The 17,143-nt window shown below is 33.2% G+C and overlaps 1 protein-coding gene across 1 annotated transcript; it reads right to left on the minus strand.

Annotated features, from left to right (window-relative positions):
* Nucleotides 1-3,822: 3,822 nt before the first annotated feature.
* LOC133204893 (uncharacterized) lies at nucleotides 3,823-10,423 on the minus strand. Its single transcript, XM_061340636.1, has 3 exons — nucleotides 10,271-10,423; nucleotides 5,691-6,069; nucleotides 3,823-5,511 (listed from the first exon to the last, which is right to left on the minus strand). Exons 1-3 carry the CDS (start codon nucleotides 10,421-10,423, stop codon nucleotides 3,833-3,835), a joined length of 2,211 nt encoding a protein of 736 aa, XP_061196620.1. The 3' UTR covers nucleotides 3,823-3,832.
* Between the last annotated feature and the right edge of the window lie 6,720 nt (nucleotides 10,424-17,143).

Below are 17,143 nucleotides of genomic sequence, written 5' to 3' on the forward strand. Positions count from 1 at the left end.
TTTAATGTCCAGCCTGTCACATATATGGGGGTTGACTTATGAGTAATGATTAAGCCGTGCGTTAATGGACAGACTTCAGGAAATGTTAGGTATACAAACGCTTGGTGCATGTTCTGTGAAGTTAATGTATACAATATTTTGAAAGAAGATGTTTTTATTAAGATATGGTTTTAGAAGGTTAATAGGTCATCTATGATATCTGAAAACTTCTCTGTCGGTCCAGGCTTCATCTTGACCTTGTGTATTTATTACACGTACGAGAGGAAGTAAATTTATATAGAATCAGTGAAGTTCTATATGTCCCCGAGCGTATACTATTTGCTTTCGCTTTACATTTGAATCTTTTATATTATTAAATACATTTTGCATTTTTTTTTACTTTTAGAAAGATTTCACGATAAAAATACATTCCACTACAGATATCATAAAGCCCACATTGAATCAAATTTTTAAGGGAAGTAGGCTAAGCCCTAAAAGTTATATATTGCACCAATTATGACGTTGATATCTGTCTGACTTCAAAATTATTGGCCCGTTTCGTCACGTCTGATACATGTAAGTGATAATTTCGAGTGTGACGGAAGTCCCCGAAATGAACCCGAGTTTTCCTTTCATATAAAAATGACATTCCGATTTGTCAACATTGTTGAAACTAAATATTAAAGACAATCTTTGTTACACGAGTTTTATTAAACATTGATAACACATTATTTTAAAAAAGAAAGTCTTTTAACAAAAATGTTGCCGTGGACCCTCAGCTGCGGGCAAACAATTTTTTTCTTCAGGTCCAACAAATCATATTGTCATGTTCGGTCAATATTTTTATTACGTTAACAATAATGAAGAATATTTGGAAATTCTTAAGAGTTAAAATTGAAAGGATATCATAACGAATAAACTTATCAACTGTTACATATAGATATATATTTCACATATTAAAAAAAAGAAAAGAAAAAAAAAGAATTCTTACTTTGAGGATGGGTTCTTCTCATATTGTATTTGAAAATTCATGAAATTTTCAAAGATTCAAGAAAAAGATATCAAGTAGTGATGGTATTACTTAGATTAAAATTGATCTTTTAATATTAGGAGCAGGGCTAGTCCGAAATATCTGACGTTTTCCAGACTTTTTTCACGATTTTGATATTTTACGTGCCAGGTTTTCCTGGCATGTAAAATATCAAAATCGTGAAAAAAAAGCCTGGAAAACGTCAGATATTTCGGACTAGGAGCAGGGTCAGCTCAATGTCATTGTCATTTTCCTTGACATTAAGAATAAAAAAAAATACTGTTTCCAATCATGTAATGCCTACTTTCATTTATTTACCCTTTGCATAGAAAGATGACACCACATAGAATCTATCTGAAAAAAACTACCAAATAGAGATAATAATTTAACTAAAATATATACAAATCAACCCGAATTTCCTCTATTTTCTTCGGCACTATTAGTTATTATTATATGCTTCATATATTTAAGTTTTTCTTATTTTCTTATATGGTGAAATAATCATATGAAGATACAAAATGATACCAAAAATTATTGACCGTTTAATAAGAGGGAAAAAAAGTGTTTATAGATTTTTTTTAAATCTGCTCTTAGATTTGAAGCTTTCAAAAGCTAAAGAGACTGTTTTTTGTTTTGTTTTGTTTTATTTTTGTTTTGTTTTTGTTTGTTTGTTTTTTTTTTTTTGAAAATCATACTCATTTGATATATTTCAAAACTTTGGTCCACAATTATTAATTTCAGTTACTTAAGACAATTGATTTAAGCCTTTGATTGTTTGAAAATGTTAACTACGAAATTTCTTAATTTTATTACATTATTCTGTAGTAATTTTGAGGAGCAGAAAAGGAGATATTTTCATACGCCGCCTCAGCTCAGTTTACCATTTCTATCTAAAGCTGTACAATTATGTTTGTTTGTTGTTAAACGTCCCTCTCAAGAATTTTTCACTCATATGGAGACGCCACCACTTGCCGGTGGAGAGCTGCAAATTTTGACCTATACTCGGCACTGAGGGCCATTGAGCAGTTAGGAATCTTTTTCTTGCCAGTACCTACTGCGACACGGGACCTCGGTTTTTACGGTCTCATCCGAAGAACCGATTATGAGAAGGAAAGAAAATATGATCTCTTAAATCCCTAACATCTAAATATGAAAGACTTTTAAGCAAATATACTTTCAATATTTCATTTAGTCAGAAACCAAACAAGAATCCCTCCTTAAGGCCGTTATGTGATTCTCATCTTTACTTCTTTATGTCGGAAAATCCTTTTTTATAACCACTGTTTTACTATATGAGTGATGTAAATAAATGTTGATTGTTAACTTAATATTCATAAGCAAGGATGTTTTACAACTATTAGTAAGTTCCTGACATTAAATGATATGTATAGTATATAAGTTTGATATTTTAATATTTACATATAACAGGTGGGTTTAACATTTGCATAAGGCAATTTGTAGAATAGTTGTTTTATGATAATGATATAGTATGTTTACTAAATTATAAAACAAACTAAAATGAATGGTTAAAGAGCTCACTCTTCTTATTTGACGTCCATCATTTGTCATTTCGGAATTCTAGATTTATACTCATTGTTTCGGTTAAGTTCTGTGGTCGATGCACAGTGAAAGTTGAAATAAAAAATACGTGAATCATCAAAAATTGACCGAGAATGGTAGAAATTTGTCTAATCTTAGTGGAATTTTTTTTATTTTATTTTCAATTTTTTGGGCATTTTCAATTGCAATTTGGTCCACAATGACTTTATTTTCCACCATTATTAGATTAAAACCCGAAATTTTATGATGCTGCTATACCTAGGCCTGTTAGTGAATAACCTATGTTTGAATAGACTCAGCTTTGAAAATTAGAATGAAAATATTTAACCCTTTTTAGTGACTTTGTCTACGATTCTTTCAACTTTATCATCCGTATCATCTGGGAGCTATAAAAATATGTATGGGAAAAAAACTCTGCAATTTGTAATGTGTATAAGTTTTATTATACGACGTCATTATGAAACTGTAAAATGTTACAATATTATTGACATTAATTATATTGATAAATATACCAATGCTTGAGACATAACAGTTGACCGTTTAATTAAGTGTTGTGACATGAACCTTTTGCAAACTAACAGAAGTATACTTTTACAATATATCTGAGTAAGGTTCCCTGAGGATATACATACAAGTACATGTACTATACATCATGATAAATATTTGTACTTTATTTTTATTCTTTAATTTGCCATCTACCAGAAGTATTTTTGTGCATGCACATGAAAAATAGGGATATGGTGAATTGTTTAATTATCCAGAGAAATGTAACATATAGATGCTTCTGTCGCTGAATTCATTGAATGAGCATAATTAACACTCTGGCTTTAAAAAAGGTAACGCCTTCTACTACAAATTTCAACCTTTTATTTATGGAAAGAACAATGCAGAAATAAGTTGTGTTAATTTTGTAAGTACATCTACGTAGGTAAATTCAAAAGTTAGATCGTGACAGAGACATTGGCTTTCGATTTGAAGCAAAGCTTATACGTATATAGCAATTTATGGCTTTTCCTTTACGAAAATATGGTAGAAAGATTATGTTCGTCGACACACAAAATTCCATGCGCGCTAGACCACTGCTTCTTCATGTCATTAGCCTGACCAGTAAGGTATGCACACACTAAGTTGTATCAGTCAACTTATGAAACTTTTACCATGCACCAAAATAAACACATTATACTTTCTTGTGCATCATTAAATTGTTAAATAATGCCAAGTTAAGCACTAAACAATTCTTAGTTTAATTATAGAGAAAATCGTCTATCCATACTTGCAAACACACACTCGTTTTGGACAGAATCCTTTCCTACAGTTTTCAGTACACCAACCTTTGATGGCTTTCTGCTGACCATAGCGGTTTACACCATGACATATAATAGATTTTTGGGGACTCTTTGTAGTGGAGGTTTTTTGGACGCGCGTTGGCGTACCTTTACTTTTTGCATTTCTTGAAGGATACTTGTTCGTATTATTAACATATTTGATTTTTTGTCCAAATATTCTTGGGTTTTGCTTGTAAAGATCCATGTATGCCTCTTTAGACAAGAAATTTACGTTCCCATGTTGTTTCGATATTTTCTCTTTTATGGGGTCTTTCTGGTTAAATTCAGATAAAAATGGTAACGTTGGCTTTTTCGTTGAGCTGAATGGTAGTTCAGTTGTTGCTGCTGTAGTTGTTAACATTGAACTAGTAGTTGCTCTTACCCTTTTGTTCATACATCTACACATATGTCGAGGGCAATTTCCCGCCTTACAATTTCTTGTACACCATGTGTTGATGCCCTCGACGTATATAAAACTTTCTGCACCTGTACAAACCAGAGTTTTTAATGTAGCAATTTCTTGAGTTGTAGTAGATTTGCCTCTTTTCCTTTGAAGTTCTAATAGCCTTGAGTCAAGATTGTGTGTATGTTTCCGGAATTTATCAAATTCACTCATTCTGCTTCGAAATGCTGATCTGAAATTTCTATTTGAAAGGAGAGGGCTTTTCAAATATTCTTTGGGTGATATTTCACGAAGTACTATTGGGTTTCCCTCTAGTATGTCATCAATGCCATAATCAGCTTTTACAATCATAGGTCGAGCTGGCGGCCATTGCGATTTAAGTTCAAATTGATAACGATCTTTAAAGTCGGTGTTTCGGATTGGTGATTTTCCCAAAGACTTCAAAGGATCCCATTTTACAGATGCTATATTTTGCCCATTTCGTTTGTTTGACTGCACCATGAGTGACTTCATCATCGACCACAACATATCGGACAACTTCTCAAGGACAGCTACCTTCTGTCCATTGTGTTTTGTTGTTTTGATGTCCAATGGATCAATTTCAGTATTTGATGGCCTCTTTTTAAAATTAATCTTTGTACGTTTAGCACCCAAGACAGACTGAATGGCAGATTTTACTGTCACTGGCTGGATTTCCAGCTGCACTGGAACACCCTTTATTGACGAAACAGTGTAATCTGAAACTGTTAACGGTGACCATGTAGTCATCTCAGGATTGTCTATAGATGGTTTTTTAAATTTAATCTTTGTACGTTTAGAACCCAATGCGGACTGAAATGCAGATTTAGTCACCGGCTGAATTTCCAGCGGCATTGGAAAACCTCTTATTGGCAAAACAGTAAAATCCGAAACTGCCTCTGGCAATTCTGTTGTCATCACAGGAATGAATCGTTTGTCGATAGATGTCGGGTAAATATCTGATGAGTAAGATTTTTCCGTTGGATAATCCCTTGAAATTGATCTGAAATTTTCCAAAGTATTTCTCAGTTGAATTTCCAGTGGCTCAAAAAGATGGAGCGGTCTCTTGTTAGATCTGGAGTCCTTTAGAAAGTCTGGATTCTCTGTTATCGAGATATCTGCACAGCCATAAAATTCTTCCTGAGGACCTAATCCATGTCCGCATCTATCGTTTATATCACAGTTCCAACGGTTACCTAAATAAGATTAGAAGTCTTACATTCAGTTATTTAAAATCAACAAAAGCACTGATCATTATCGTAATATACCGGACTAGTTAACGAAATTATTAAATTTTTTTTAATTTCACATCGACTTTACTGTTTATAAAATGAATGGATTTTATTTGGCAAACTTATTCAGTATTATGCTTTACCTGTGTTATAGCGCCACTGTAGTACACAGTGCTCACACGACAGGTTCGGTGGAAGGCGACCTTTCATGTGAATTACGCCATTTTCTGAGGCGTTGACATGGTAGCGACCATCTATAGACTCTGTTATTAACACAGGATACTTATCGAAGCACTCCTGTGTGGCTGGAATATTTACATCTCGGATAGGACACACACGGTATTCGAAAACACCAACATGGTTGGCAGTGAGATCTGCTGCTAAATCTATGACGTCACCAGCCTTGTATTTCCGCGTAATAACCCCTGTAGCATATCTACCGCCTGCTTCGTTGGGTCTGGGGTGGTCTTGGTATGGGTCGCCACAAACTCCGCATCGTCCCCCTTGATGAATCCAATGGTTCTAAAATAAAACAATGCATTTTCAAAGTATTAACAAAGTAAATTTTTTTTGTGTCCGCAAACCATTGTCCTACCTCAGTATCTTTATGAATTTACTTTAAAGACGATTTTGGTTTCATTTTAAATACCGGTGTGCAGTTCAAATAACAAAGAATAGAGCAGTTTGCAAGCAAGATGAATTAATTTTATAATTAGTTCTTGTCAAGTATTCGAACATTAACCTGTATTTCATATTTGCGTTGTTTATGTTTTCCATATTTTAAGAAATCATTTATTTTCCCTGGAATAAACCCCCTGATTTTATTGACTTCACCAGCGTGGAATTCCTCATTTGTCTTCAGAAAATGAGATTTACTTTGATAGGTAATGGTTTGTTGTTAGTGTTTAGAGAACAATGCAGTAAATCGGCAACAACTGCATAGTAAAAGTCAGATCTAATTCCTGAGTTGGTGTAAATCTTGGTCATTTACTACCTTCGAAAACATTACAAATATCAGTGTGGGTCAGCACGACAGTTATTTCAGTCATACATTTATCATTTTGGATCAGTATGCGAAGTATTTTCTGATCACTTTCTATGTAAAATAGTCAAAAATTTCAGGGAGGGTTCAAACTGAGTTTACATCCAAGACCCCCTGTCATTAATGGTAATGAACAATGAAGCCCCATGCAATGAAGTCTATGACGCTTTTAACAATTAGTGGTTTTGGTGGTCAAAACGAATGACTGATATTCTTTGTGAGGCTTTGTCTTGGGTTTCAAGCAAAAGTCATCCATGTCACCGGAGAGCACATCTAAAACTAATGACTTAACGCTTAGGCAAACAAACCAGTGAATAGGCAATTGTCCTGAAAAGTGGACATGAGCCTTTTTTGACTGAGGTGACATTCTGTTAACACCTGATTCTGTAATTTTCTTTCCTGTATGCTATTTCCTCATATACATATAAGCACAATATCTGCTGCGGATGAAAGATCTCTAGTAAAGAGCACGGTTTGATGACGTTTTTGAGACTTCTCTCAGTTCCAGCATTGCATAGTAAAATGTTCCACATACCAGTTTACCTTCCGCATTGCAAACACGCGCATGGAATATTTACCATGTATAATGTTTAAAAAAAAAGTGCATAGTAAAATTTAGTGACCAGATTTTAGTAGAATGATGTAATATGGTAAACAATAGGTCTACAATCTAATTGTCATAATTAATGAAGAATTTTACAAGCATTAACATGCAATTCAATTTCATTAAAGATCAATATCTGGTACCCCCCCCCCCCCGACAGCAATGACTAAAACGTAATCCCAATGGACACAAATGCTTGCATTAAAAACTGCAAAGGAATGCCATTCAACTCTAAATGTAGAGGTTGGGTCAGCTGTTGTCTTTAGCGGATATGCCTATCCATTTTATCCAATGCATACTCAATGGGGTAAAATCTGGCGATTTAGATGGCCAAGGCAGAACAGGATGCTCTGGCTTTGCAAGAATGCGATTGTCAAACGAGCCGTATGTGGCTGTGTATTGTCAGATTAAAATACGCCTCTAAGATGCTGCATTGTTGGAAATACATGGTATGTCAAAGTCTTCTGAATATGAACCAAATCAGTCCTGCTTGTATACAATACCATTGTCCACATCATTACATTACCACCACTCAATCTATCCACCTCCCGGAAGCAGTTTTCTGTAAAACGTTCATTACGAAGCTTGTGCACTTTGACTTTGTAATAAAAAATTTGGTTTTGAAAACCAAACTTTTCAGCGGTGTGGTAGTGACTATACTCTGTGTGTCTGAGACCTTTAAAGTCGGTATCTGGGGTGTTGTGGAGTCAGAACAATAATATGAACAAGTCCTCTGGCTCTAATTCCGGCATCCCATAGTCAATTGCAAACGGCCTTGTTTGATACTCTGTGCAGTTCAGTGATAGCTTATGCTGTAGATGACGTTATTATGGAAGGTTGGTGAAAATTACGCGAACCTTGATGTAGCGACCCTGTGCTGCTGATGTCATATTTTTTGGCGATCATTTGTTGTACCATGCTGTGGGTATCTGTTTGATAGGTTCGTTAAGGTGCTTTGTGCAGCATTAAAACTTCTTGCAATTGTAGACTGTGGTACTCCTGCTTTCAGTCGCTCAACTTCCTTTTTGCGATATGCATCATTCAGATGCAGCATTTTAAAAAAGCATCAATTTTCAAAAATATACCAGGCCAGAATAAAAAAATCTAGAACCCCAGCTTTTGATAGACCTTTCGTACCTGAGTGATGTGGGTCAGAAACCAACAAAAGAAAATTGTTTTTAAAAAAACCCAAATTTTACTGTTTTGCAAAATCAAGTTTTTTGGTCTGTTTCTTTTATAGAATGGCTTTCAGATAAACAATATCGTAAGAAATAATGAATTTTACTCGAATGAATCATATACATCCAAAAAAAATGTATAACATAATTATTTCATATTATTCAACGTATTATTCCTATAATGTGTTTCTTTTTGGAACAGTATTATACTTAAGTAAAAATTTAGTTAACATTTCCTTTAGGAATACCTTTTAGAAAGTAAACCTTTCCGCGAAAAGTTACATTAACACTCTGGTGGGGGGGGGGGGGGGGTGTTTATCTCTCTATATATAGTAAACATTAATTCCCCTATGTATAGATCTATAGTCATCCCCGAACATTTTACTTCTAATGATTACAATAAATGGTTACCTAAAAAAATACTGAAATTTTAAAAAGGGGCGCTGTATTACATACTGTGTAACCTTTGAGTTTTCCCAAACTGATCATGGTTTAGTTGGAAGGGTTACTTTACGGAATAAATTTACTGTATCAAAAATCAATTCTTGTATTGTCTTTTTATTCAAGTCGTTGATTTTATATATTTTGTTGATAAAGAAAAAAAAAGAAACACACACACACGTACTTACACATACAAAACTACGAAAAAAAATGTATGGATATACATGAAAAAGGGTTGAAGATAACGAACAGTGATCGATCTCATAAAAACTTCAAATAATACAAATCTGTGAACAGAGCATGTGATACGAGGAATTGCTAAATATAAATGGTTTCTGCCTATAAGCACAGTTTGTAGAATTGGACGTGATATGCTGATAACGTAGAACTACATGTAAAGAACGGTTTTCATTAAAACATAGAAGTTTGCAACTTGTGATATATTAAAAGAAATAACCAGGAAACAACCGATGCTTCTTGGCATTGTGTTATTTAAGAATTTTTGTGTCAGATAAAGAAAATAGTTCACTGTAAAAAGGATTAAGTTTACTTTTATTTGTATATGCTGTTAAAATGATAGAATCATCGTTAAATATGAGTGTATCAAAATACAAAAATTCTTATGAGTTAGATGTGCTGTCAAATTTGATGAAATATTATAAATCACTTTTCATATAGAACTCGACACGAGTTTTGGTGGAATACTATAGTAGTACTTTAATTACGAATTGATTATTCTCCAAACAGATGCATTAGATTCTCGTTTGGAAAACAAGCATAATTGTTTTGAACTAGCCAAACATTAAAACAAAAACTTTTACTCATATTTACGTGAATTGTTAGTTTTTAGATGTTCTAAACACCATGTTTATTTACTCACAGGTTGTTACTTTGTTATTTCTAATTGAATTCTTAAAAAACAACTTTTTATGAGCATAAATTTGTTAAATCGTTAAGAAATTCAGTAAACACAACGCGGATAGGTTAGTGACTTCTCCCCAAGACAATGGAGCGAATTCAAAAGAACCAATAACACAAGTCAACAAACTCTTGACATCATGGCATCCTAATTGATGCGCTTAGTTTTCTTTTATTCATTAACTTTGTTTTTGGAGTCGTAGTTTTACATACCTTTCATATTTCATAACGTTTATATGAAAAATAGGACATTTGTAAAGGAAAGCCTTGAACAGTTTTCATAATTTTTTTATGACAACTTTCTCTAAATAATTCAAGTAGCACTATTAAAATGTTGAGCTACTTAAAGTGAAAATGTAGAATAGGATTAACAGTTAAACTTTTGACTTAAAATAATATATTTTTAATACTGCTATCAAAAATCATTGATATCATGTGCTGGCATTAAATCAGATTTAGGCATAATTATAATTTTAAAATGGAAATAGGAAATTCAGCAACAGGTTAAAGTTGAAAGCATCTCACTCTCTTTCATCTTACCTCATATCCACCACAGTTTAGTTCATTATCATTAGTATTCACTGGGGAATCGAATCCTCTCCTCCACATAGAGGAACGGCTAGGTGGCTCCCATAACTTCCCGTGACCACAGACCTCCACAATACAAAGTACAAGAATCCAAAGAAAGTACATAATGAAACAATGAAGAAGAATCACTAGTGTGTCCCAAATAAAATACCCGTTATAAAGCCATTTATTCAATAGTTGCTTTGCTTCAAAAGACTTAAATTAGCACCGAGAAAAAAAAGGTATGAAGCAATTCAGAGACAAGAACTCTATTTTTCCCATGTATATTTGCAAAATAGAGGTCTGTAAACAGGCAGGTTTAGTGCAATAAGATCAAATTCGTGTCCATGGTATGTGTTACATCGTTTCACAGATTTCTTTGTGTACATATTCACCAAACATGCTAATTCTGCTATTACCGGGACACAATATTCCAATTTTGTCCCCAAATGCAAAGCAGGCGGTGTTAAGATAGGGGCTCGCGACTTCACGTTAACTCATTTAGCTAGCACGCGCTCCAATGGGCCGTCTGTGATGCGCGCGCTCATAAAATGTCGTGTCTGACAACTTTGACCGTTATATACGAGAGGGGTCCATATATATTTGACTTAGATCTAAACCTAGCAACTAATTATGTACAAAGTCGTACTGTTCTCTAAAATATAAAAGAAAATGAAAATCCATGTGGTTGTAATTTTTCTAAGAAGCTTTTAACGGAAAAAAGCATGTGAAGCAAAAAATCGCATGTTTTTGACAAATGTTACTATCATGTTGAACACGAAAAATGGATGTAAATTCCCGGAACATTTGTACATTCATAATTAAAAAAATATTGTTTCAAAGGATAATAAATTCTTAGACTCTATGACTTTGACATAAAGTGGCGTTTGACCACCTTTATGAAATCAATGTATAAATATTACAAGGTGAAAAAAGATACAAGCAGTGACATCCATTGTTTTCGTGACTCGTGTATTATCCATATAATTCTGAAAAACAACGCCCTACAAATCATAGTAAATAATTCTCACATATTATTTTTAAATCATCTTTCTGTCCAAACAACTTTTCATCAAGTAAAAGAATAAATTTTCCTGTCGATATTATTCGTATACAAACGTTTTTCAACCACGGCAGATAAAAGTGAAGATTAACTGATCAATAAAATATCTTTTGTATCATTAAACATAAAGAAATCGAAATTACAAGAAACAGTTAGAAACAAGCTAATTCAGAGTGTCCTAGCTGTTTATGGAAAAAAGAAGAGCATGCGCGGATCTAGAGGGGGGTCGTGGGGGACGGGACAGTTTAAGAGGGGCGGGTGGAGCCATCGGGGAGTTATGGTATAAAATTTCATTGCAAAAGCTCAAATGCTTCTTGAGATATCTCTCGGAAATAAAAGTTTTACACACAAACAGAATGTATGAATAATTTCATTGCAAAACCTCAAGACTTCTCGAGATATCGCGCGGAAACAAAAGTGTTACAGACAGACAGAAAGACGGACGGACGGACGGACAGACAGACAGACCCATATTAATATCCCCCACTTTCAGTGAAAGCGGGGAACAACTAGCTGCTTTTGAAATTTTGAATCCGATCAGATCTTCATTAATTGAAAAAAGACAACATTCTGAATCATTTTATTAAAATACAGAAAAGATTAAGATGGGATTAAATCTAATAGTTTGTAGGGCTGTGTCATGACAGCCGTGTACAGTGAGAGAAAAGTATCCCGACGTATCGCAATATCTTAGAAAAAAAAAATACCTATAATAAGTATCCTGATATATCAAGTTTTTTTACGTTTGATGGTTTCTTCTTGATGTTTTTTTTATTTTTAGGAAAGAAAATGTAGGTTTCATCTTATTATTTTATATTGATAGATTCTCTAGTTTGATATATTGGAGTGATTGATTGCATGTGTCAAGATAAACGCCAAGTGTGTTAATCCCTTGTGGATAAAGAATATTAGAAATGAATGTCTCTTGATATAATCTAGTTTACCATCACAATCAATATGAGATAAAATAATATGTAATATCGGTGTCCTTTTAAATGGATCGACTTGTAAGCCCAGAGTATTAGCAAACATCATTTTGTTCAAAACAACAAATATTACAACTCTTCCACAGTGCATGGATAGGAGGCTAACTTTTTTATTCCCTATAGCAAGATGCTATTTGTCATTACGATATTTATACCGTCCATCAGTACAGACGCTCCGTTAACTAATCGTGCAGGGACATTATATATGATAGAAATAGAACCATAGAACAATGTTTCCATCTCCTAAATATAAATCTAGGGAACAACCTAAAATATGTGTTTATTTCCAACCTACGTTGTTCAAAAAATGAAATACTCTTAGAACCACAGTGTATATCATTGAAAAGTGTGAAGGTAATGTGTTAAAATTATTACCGTTTCTTAATGGCAAACAATATCAAATGAGGTCATTGGACATCTAGATCGTGTGCTACACAGTGATGTCTGTATGATTGAAAATGTTGGCGTTATTGCTTGCTTTTTGACATACCTATGGCGGTTTACATCATGATACATAACAACATAAGGAAACGTCTGCTGTCTGTGTCAGACTGATCGCTGACCAAAGACAGGATTATCGCCATTTATACAACAGATCATCGCACAATAGGTGACAAACATTTGCTCCCTTGTTCAAGAAGTTTGTGATCTTTGGTGTCTTTAATTATCACCTGTAATTTTTCGTTGCCGTATTTATGAAATCTTTTTTCTTTAGTTGTTTAAAATTATTTTCTTCAAACAGAAAAAAAATCATATACCTATCGAACGTTTAGAGCAAGATGTATTCATTTTCCACTAAGATGACGTATTTTGTCTGTTGTGGTACGTTTTTCGTCATGCGACGTCCGTAAACTTTGAACTATTTAGCTTTTCTTGTACTGTTGAACCAACTTCGACAACCAATGTTTGTATGAAATATATGGAGATAACGAACAGTATTCAAGCTCAAAAGTCCATTAAACAATACAATTCATAGAGCATAGCAAGCACGGACCTCTAAAACATCAGAGGTGGGATCAGGTGCCATGGAGGAGTGAGAATCCCCTGCCGACCGGTCACACCCACCGTGTGCTCCTTGTCATGATCTGGAAATAACGGAAAAATCCGTCGACAATTCAGTGTTTAATAATGGCCTAATAATTAGTATGAAAAACGTCAGTCAGCATTTGACTTAATGATAAATCGTATTTGCTGACAAGGTCATTGTATCGACCATAGAACTTGCGAAATGACGAGAAGTGCTGATATTCTTGTTTCATCAACTTGTTTGTCAAAAACTTACCTCGTTTTAGAAATTGTTCATACGTAGAACATGCTCTTAATTGCGTATCGAGAGATATAAACCCCGTATGCAGGTGATGAAGGTATTGCTGTATAAGTAAGGGAAGTTGACGATTGAAAAATTAGTCATCACGTTTATCATAAGCTTGGTTGTTAGATTACCATTAACGTCTTTTTCAAGTAAAATATCCAAAATATGAAACAGATGTGTCAGACTCTGTGGTATCTTTTATTTCAAGCTCACTTGAAAACTATCTCAGCTCTAATTACTTGAACATAATGTTTAATTGTATTGCATATTTGACCATATGCAGTTGTGTATGTACTGTATTCTAGAACATAATTTGTCTAGTATTTTGTCTGGAACATTCCGAAATTCAATTTAATGCAGCGTGGTTGTTTCTGGAATTTCTTTGAGCTTCATAATTATCTGGCTATTCACTTGGCAGGGGAATTGACTCGTGTCAGATCATAAGCAACTTTTCTTTGTGTCTGACTGTATACATAAATCTGGGTAGAGTTTTAAATTGTTGAGTTTTTTTTTCATAGACATATTTTCTTTACACCTGAGCTTCCAAAAGAGAAACTACGTGAATGTGATTATTGTTACAAAGTCCTTAACAGTTAAGTTGTAATTTTTTATCAAATAAATGCAGACCAGTTCCAGGTTGACCCAAAAATGCCATTGGCGTAAGATCCTTAGGTAACCTATGTCTGTACATGTAAGCCTCTTGTTTAAAATCTCCATTCTCCATTCAGATATTAAAACTTCAGGTAAAATATAAGTGTTGCTAACATTGGTGAAAATATAAACGACTAAAGCTGTTGTCAAGGTCACCGTGATATATTTTCAATCTACTAATATAAATATCACGTGTTGGCACCTTTACGGGAATGTTTCAGACAAATGGTCTCGCAGGCAAGCGAAAGCACACGATACGAGCCTTAACTATACAGTGGTTGTAATAAAATGAATTTAACTGTCATTGAAACGTTTTTTCCTGCAATTCATAGAGTGATAGAATTTTTATTTATTTAAGAGTAAATAATAATTTTATTTCTTGTCACTTGCTGTATCCTTTTAATATATATTCGTTTCCCGAAAATGTACAATGTACGCCTCACATCCATTAATTTAACAAATAAGCGGATAATATTCCCATGGCAGCTCCACAAATAAGAACGGGAATTTTAACCTTTACCAAGACGGAATTGTCTTTGATTCATCGGTTTAAGTACTTGCTATTAAAGGAGATCGAATGATATGAAGTATTAAACAAAACAAAACAGTCAAAAAAAAATTTCAGAATGTTCATATAATGACAATGAAAAGAGACAGGAAAAAATGTTCGTCATAGTGAATAACAGTTAAATAGATGTGATTAAAATTATGTCACATTTAGCTATAGACCATATTTCCAATAATTCCCGGGAATTAAAAGTATTAATTTGAACTATTCCCACATTTTTTTGCCAACCCTTCTGATAATATTAGTTTACAATAGCTTGATTTGATATTAATTATTTTTGTATTTTTTCTTCAATTTTTAAAACCGTTTTTGATATCTCTGACAGTTTGTCAGTAGGCTTATTTGTTTTTGTTTGTTTGTTCTTTATTATTACATGTATTATTATTATTATTATTATTATTTAAATTCAAGCATTTTCGTGTATATATAGTTTTGTATCATTTAAGACCATTTCATTTTAGATAAAAAAAAAAACTTGGTATGTTAGTTATTTAAAGAATTTTGAATGATTATGGAGCAATCAACAATAAACTGTGTGTCCATATACTAAGTATATTACTGCACACTTAAACACTTGTATTATCAAGAAAATAACTTTTGTACTTCAAACTTTAGAAAGATATTTGAGCGGATTTATAGGATATTGGAGCTAGAGACGAAGAAAAGATGTTTAAGTTAAAATAGATTTAAGTAACCTTTTAAAAATGAAGGTCACAATCTTAGGAAGGATATATTTAGGATAACAAAAGAAAAGATTTGAAAAGCCGGGATTGGTATTAGACTTTACAAAGAGCTTATCAATTTCCGGTGAGGTTCCGTTAAGGCTACAAGCATATAATAATTCGGTTCTTATACATTGTCTTCGTTCTAGTCAATCAGTATGTAATATTCACAGGTTTCATTTTATCGGTGTGCCATGTTTTATTGTACTTACTCTTTCTTTATAAATAAATAAAACCTATAAAGATACATAGACAAAATAGCAAGTATTTGTGTTGAAAGGCCGCTGATTTAAAGGAAAGAAGAAATAAAGTGGATATTTATTAGTAAAACGCGACAATATTTTTGAGATACATGGATACAGGTACATGTATTTACATCAAAATTAATCTTTGTCCTCCTGCGATCATAGGTACAAGTTCTGCTTCTCTATGTGTTTTAAGGTTCAAGGTGTGCATTCTAACTAATAGAAACAAATAATATTGATAAAAATAAATATTGCGTTTCAAATTTTCGTTTGAGTCATGAAGAGGTGGTCATTGTTTTGTCTTTTCCAGATAAGATATAAATATCACGATAAGTAACTCACAAGATGAGAATAATAAAGGGAAACGTTCACTAGGAAAGCACGTATCTTTAATTAAAATTTAAAGAGAACAATTGTTGCTATAAAAAAAAATTTAAACCTATCTATTATAATTGAGCTTTATAAATAAGTTATTTACCTTTTAATGTTAAGCATATTTTACTATGGATGGGACTTTTTTTTCGATTTGCTTGATGGATACAATATTCGATTGTCTTTCAATAAACACTCAAGGTTTCTGATCAAAGGTTGTGTTCAAATGATGTATAAATTGATGCTTTGATTTAACAGTCAATATTATCTCTCCTGGAAAAAAAAAATATTTGCCGTGCACTCGATCACTGCATCAAAATTTCAATCCGCACTCAATTGATTTTTTAAATAAAGCCATATAATGCATAAATCAACCTATATAATCGATATCATTGTAACACCCATTTGTCAAAGTAAACACTGCTCAATCCAAGTTGCTTTTTTATCAGATATTTTCCCCCCAGAAATTGGGATGATTTCATGAAGATACCCAGAATCTAATGTACATATTTGAAGAAGAAAGATCGGGGTCTTTTGTCGAAGTTGATTGTAAAAAGATAGATACATATTTGACTCAAGGTAAGTAATAATAATTAATTTATCATTTTTACCCGAAATTTTGACGGTTGTTGAAGAAAAGACACTATTATAGATGGACATTTAAAGCAGCATAAATACTGGAATAAAATGTGTTGAAGATGACTTTATGAAAACTTTAATAATTTTAGTACATGTAAAATATATAACTTTTCCGTGGACTTATATTGTCTCAGAGCGGGGGATTGTCCTCGCCTTGTACGCCCTCTTTCTTTGCTGAATTTGAATTAGATTAGCGCTAACTTTTTTCATACACCGCTTTAATTTAGCGCGTTATCACGTTTAAAAGAAAAAAACAAGTATAATCTCTGTATTTAACACAATGTTTCC

The sequence above is a fragment of the Saccostrea echinata genome, unplaced genomic scaffold (genome assembly GCF_033153115.1).
Source record: "Saccostrea echinata isolate AGI-Se365-2 ecotype Australia unplaced genomic scaffold, CSIRO_AGI_Sech_v1 ptg000054l, whole genome shotgun sequence".
NCBI classification, from domain to species: Eukaryota; Metazoa; Mollusca; class Bivalvia; order Ostreida; family Ostreidae; genus Saccostrea; species Saccostrea echinata.

Excerpts from the sequence above, each read along its gene's own strand:
- LOC133204893 (XM_061340636.1), bottom strand. The coding sequence starts at position 10,423 with ATGTACTTTCTTTGGATTCTTGTACTTTGTATTGTGGAGGTCTGTGGT. Across the intron at positions 6,070-10,270 it reads TAAACTGTGGTGGATATGAG|AACCATTGGATTCATCAAGG; the intron begins GTAAGATGAAAG and ends GTTTTATTTTAG. Across the intron at positions 5,512-5,690 it reads ACAGTGGCGCTATAACACAG|GTAACCGTTGGAACTGTGAT; the intron begins GTAAAGCATAAT and ends AATCTTATTTAG.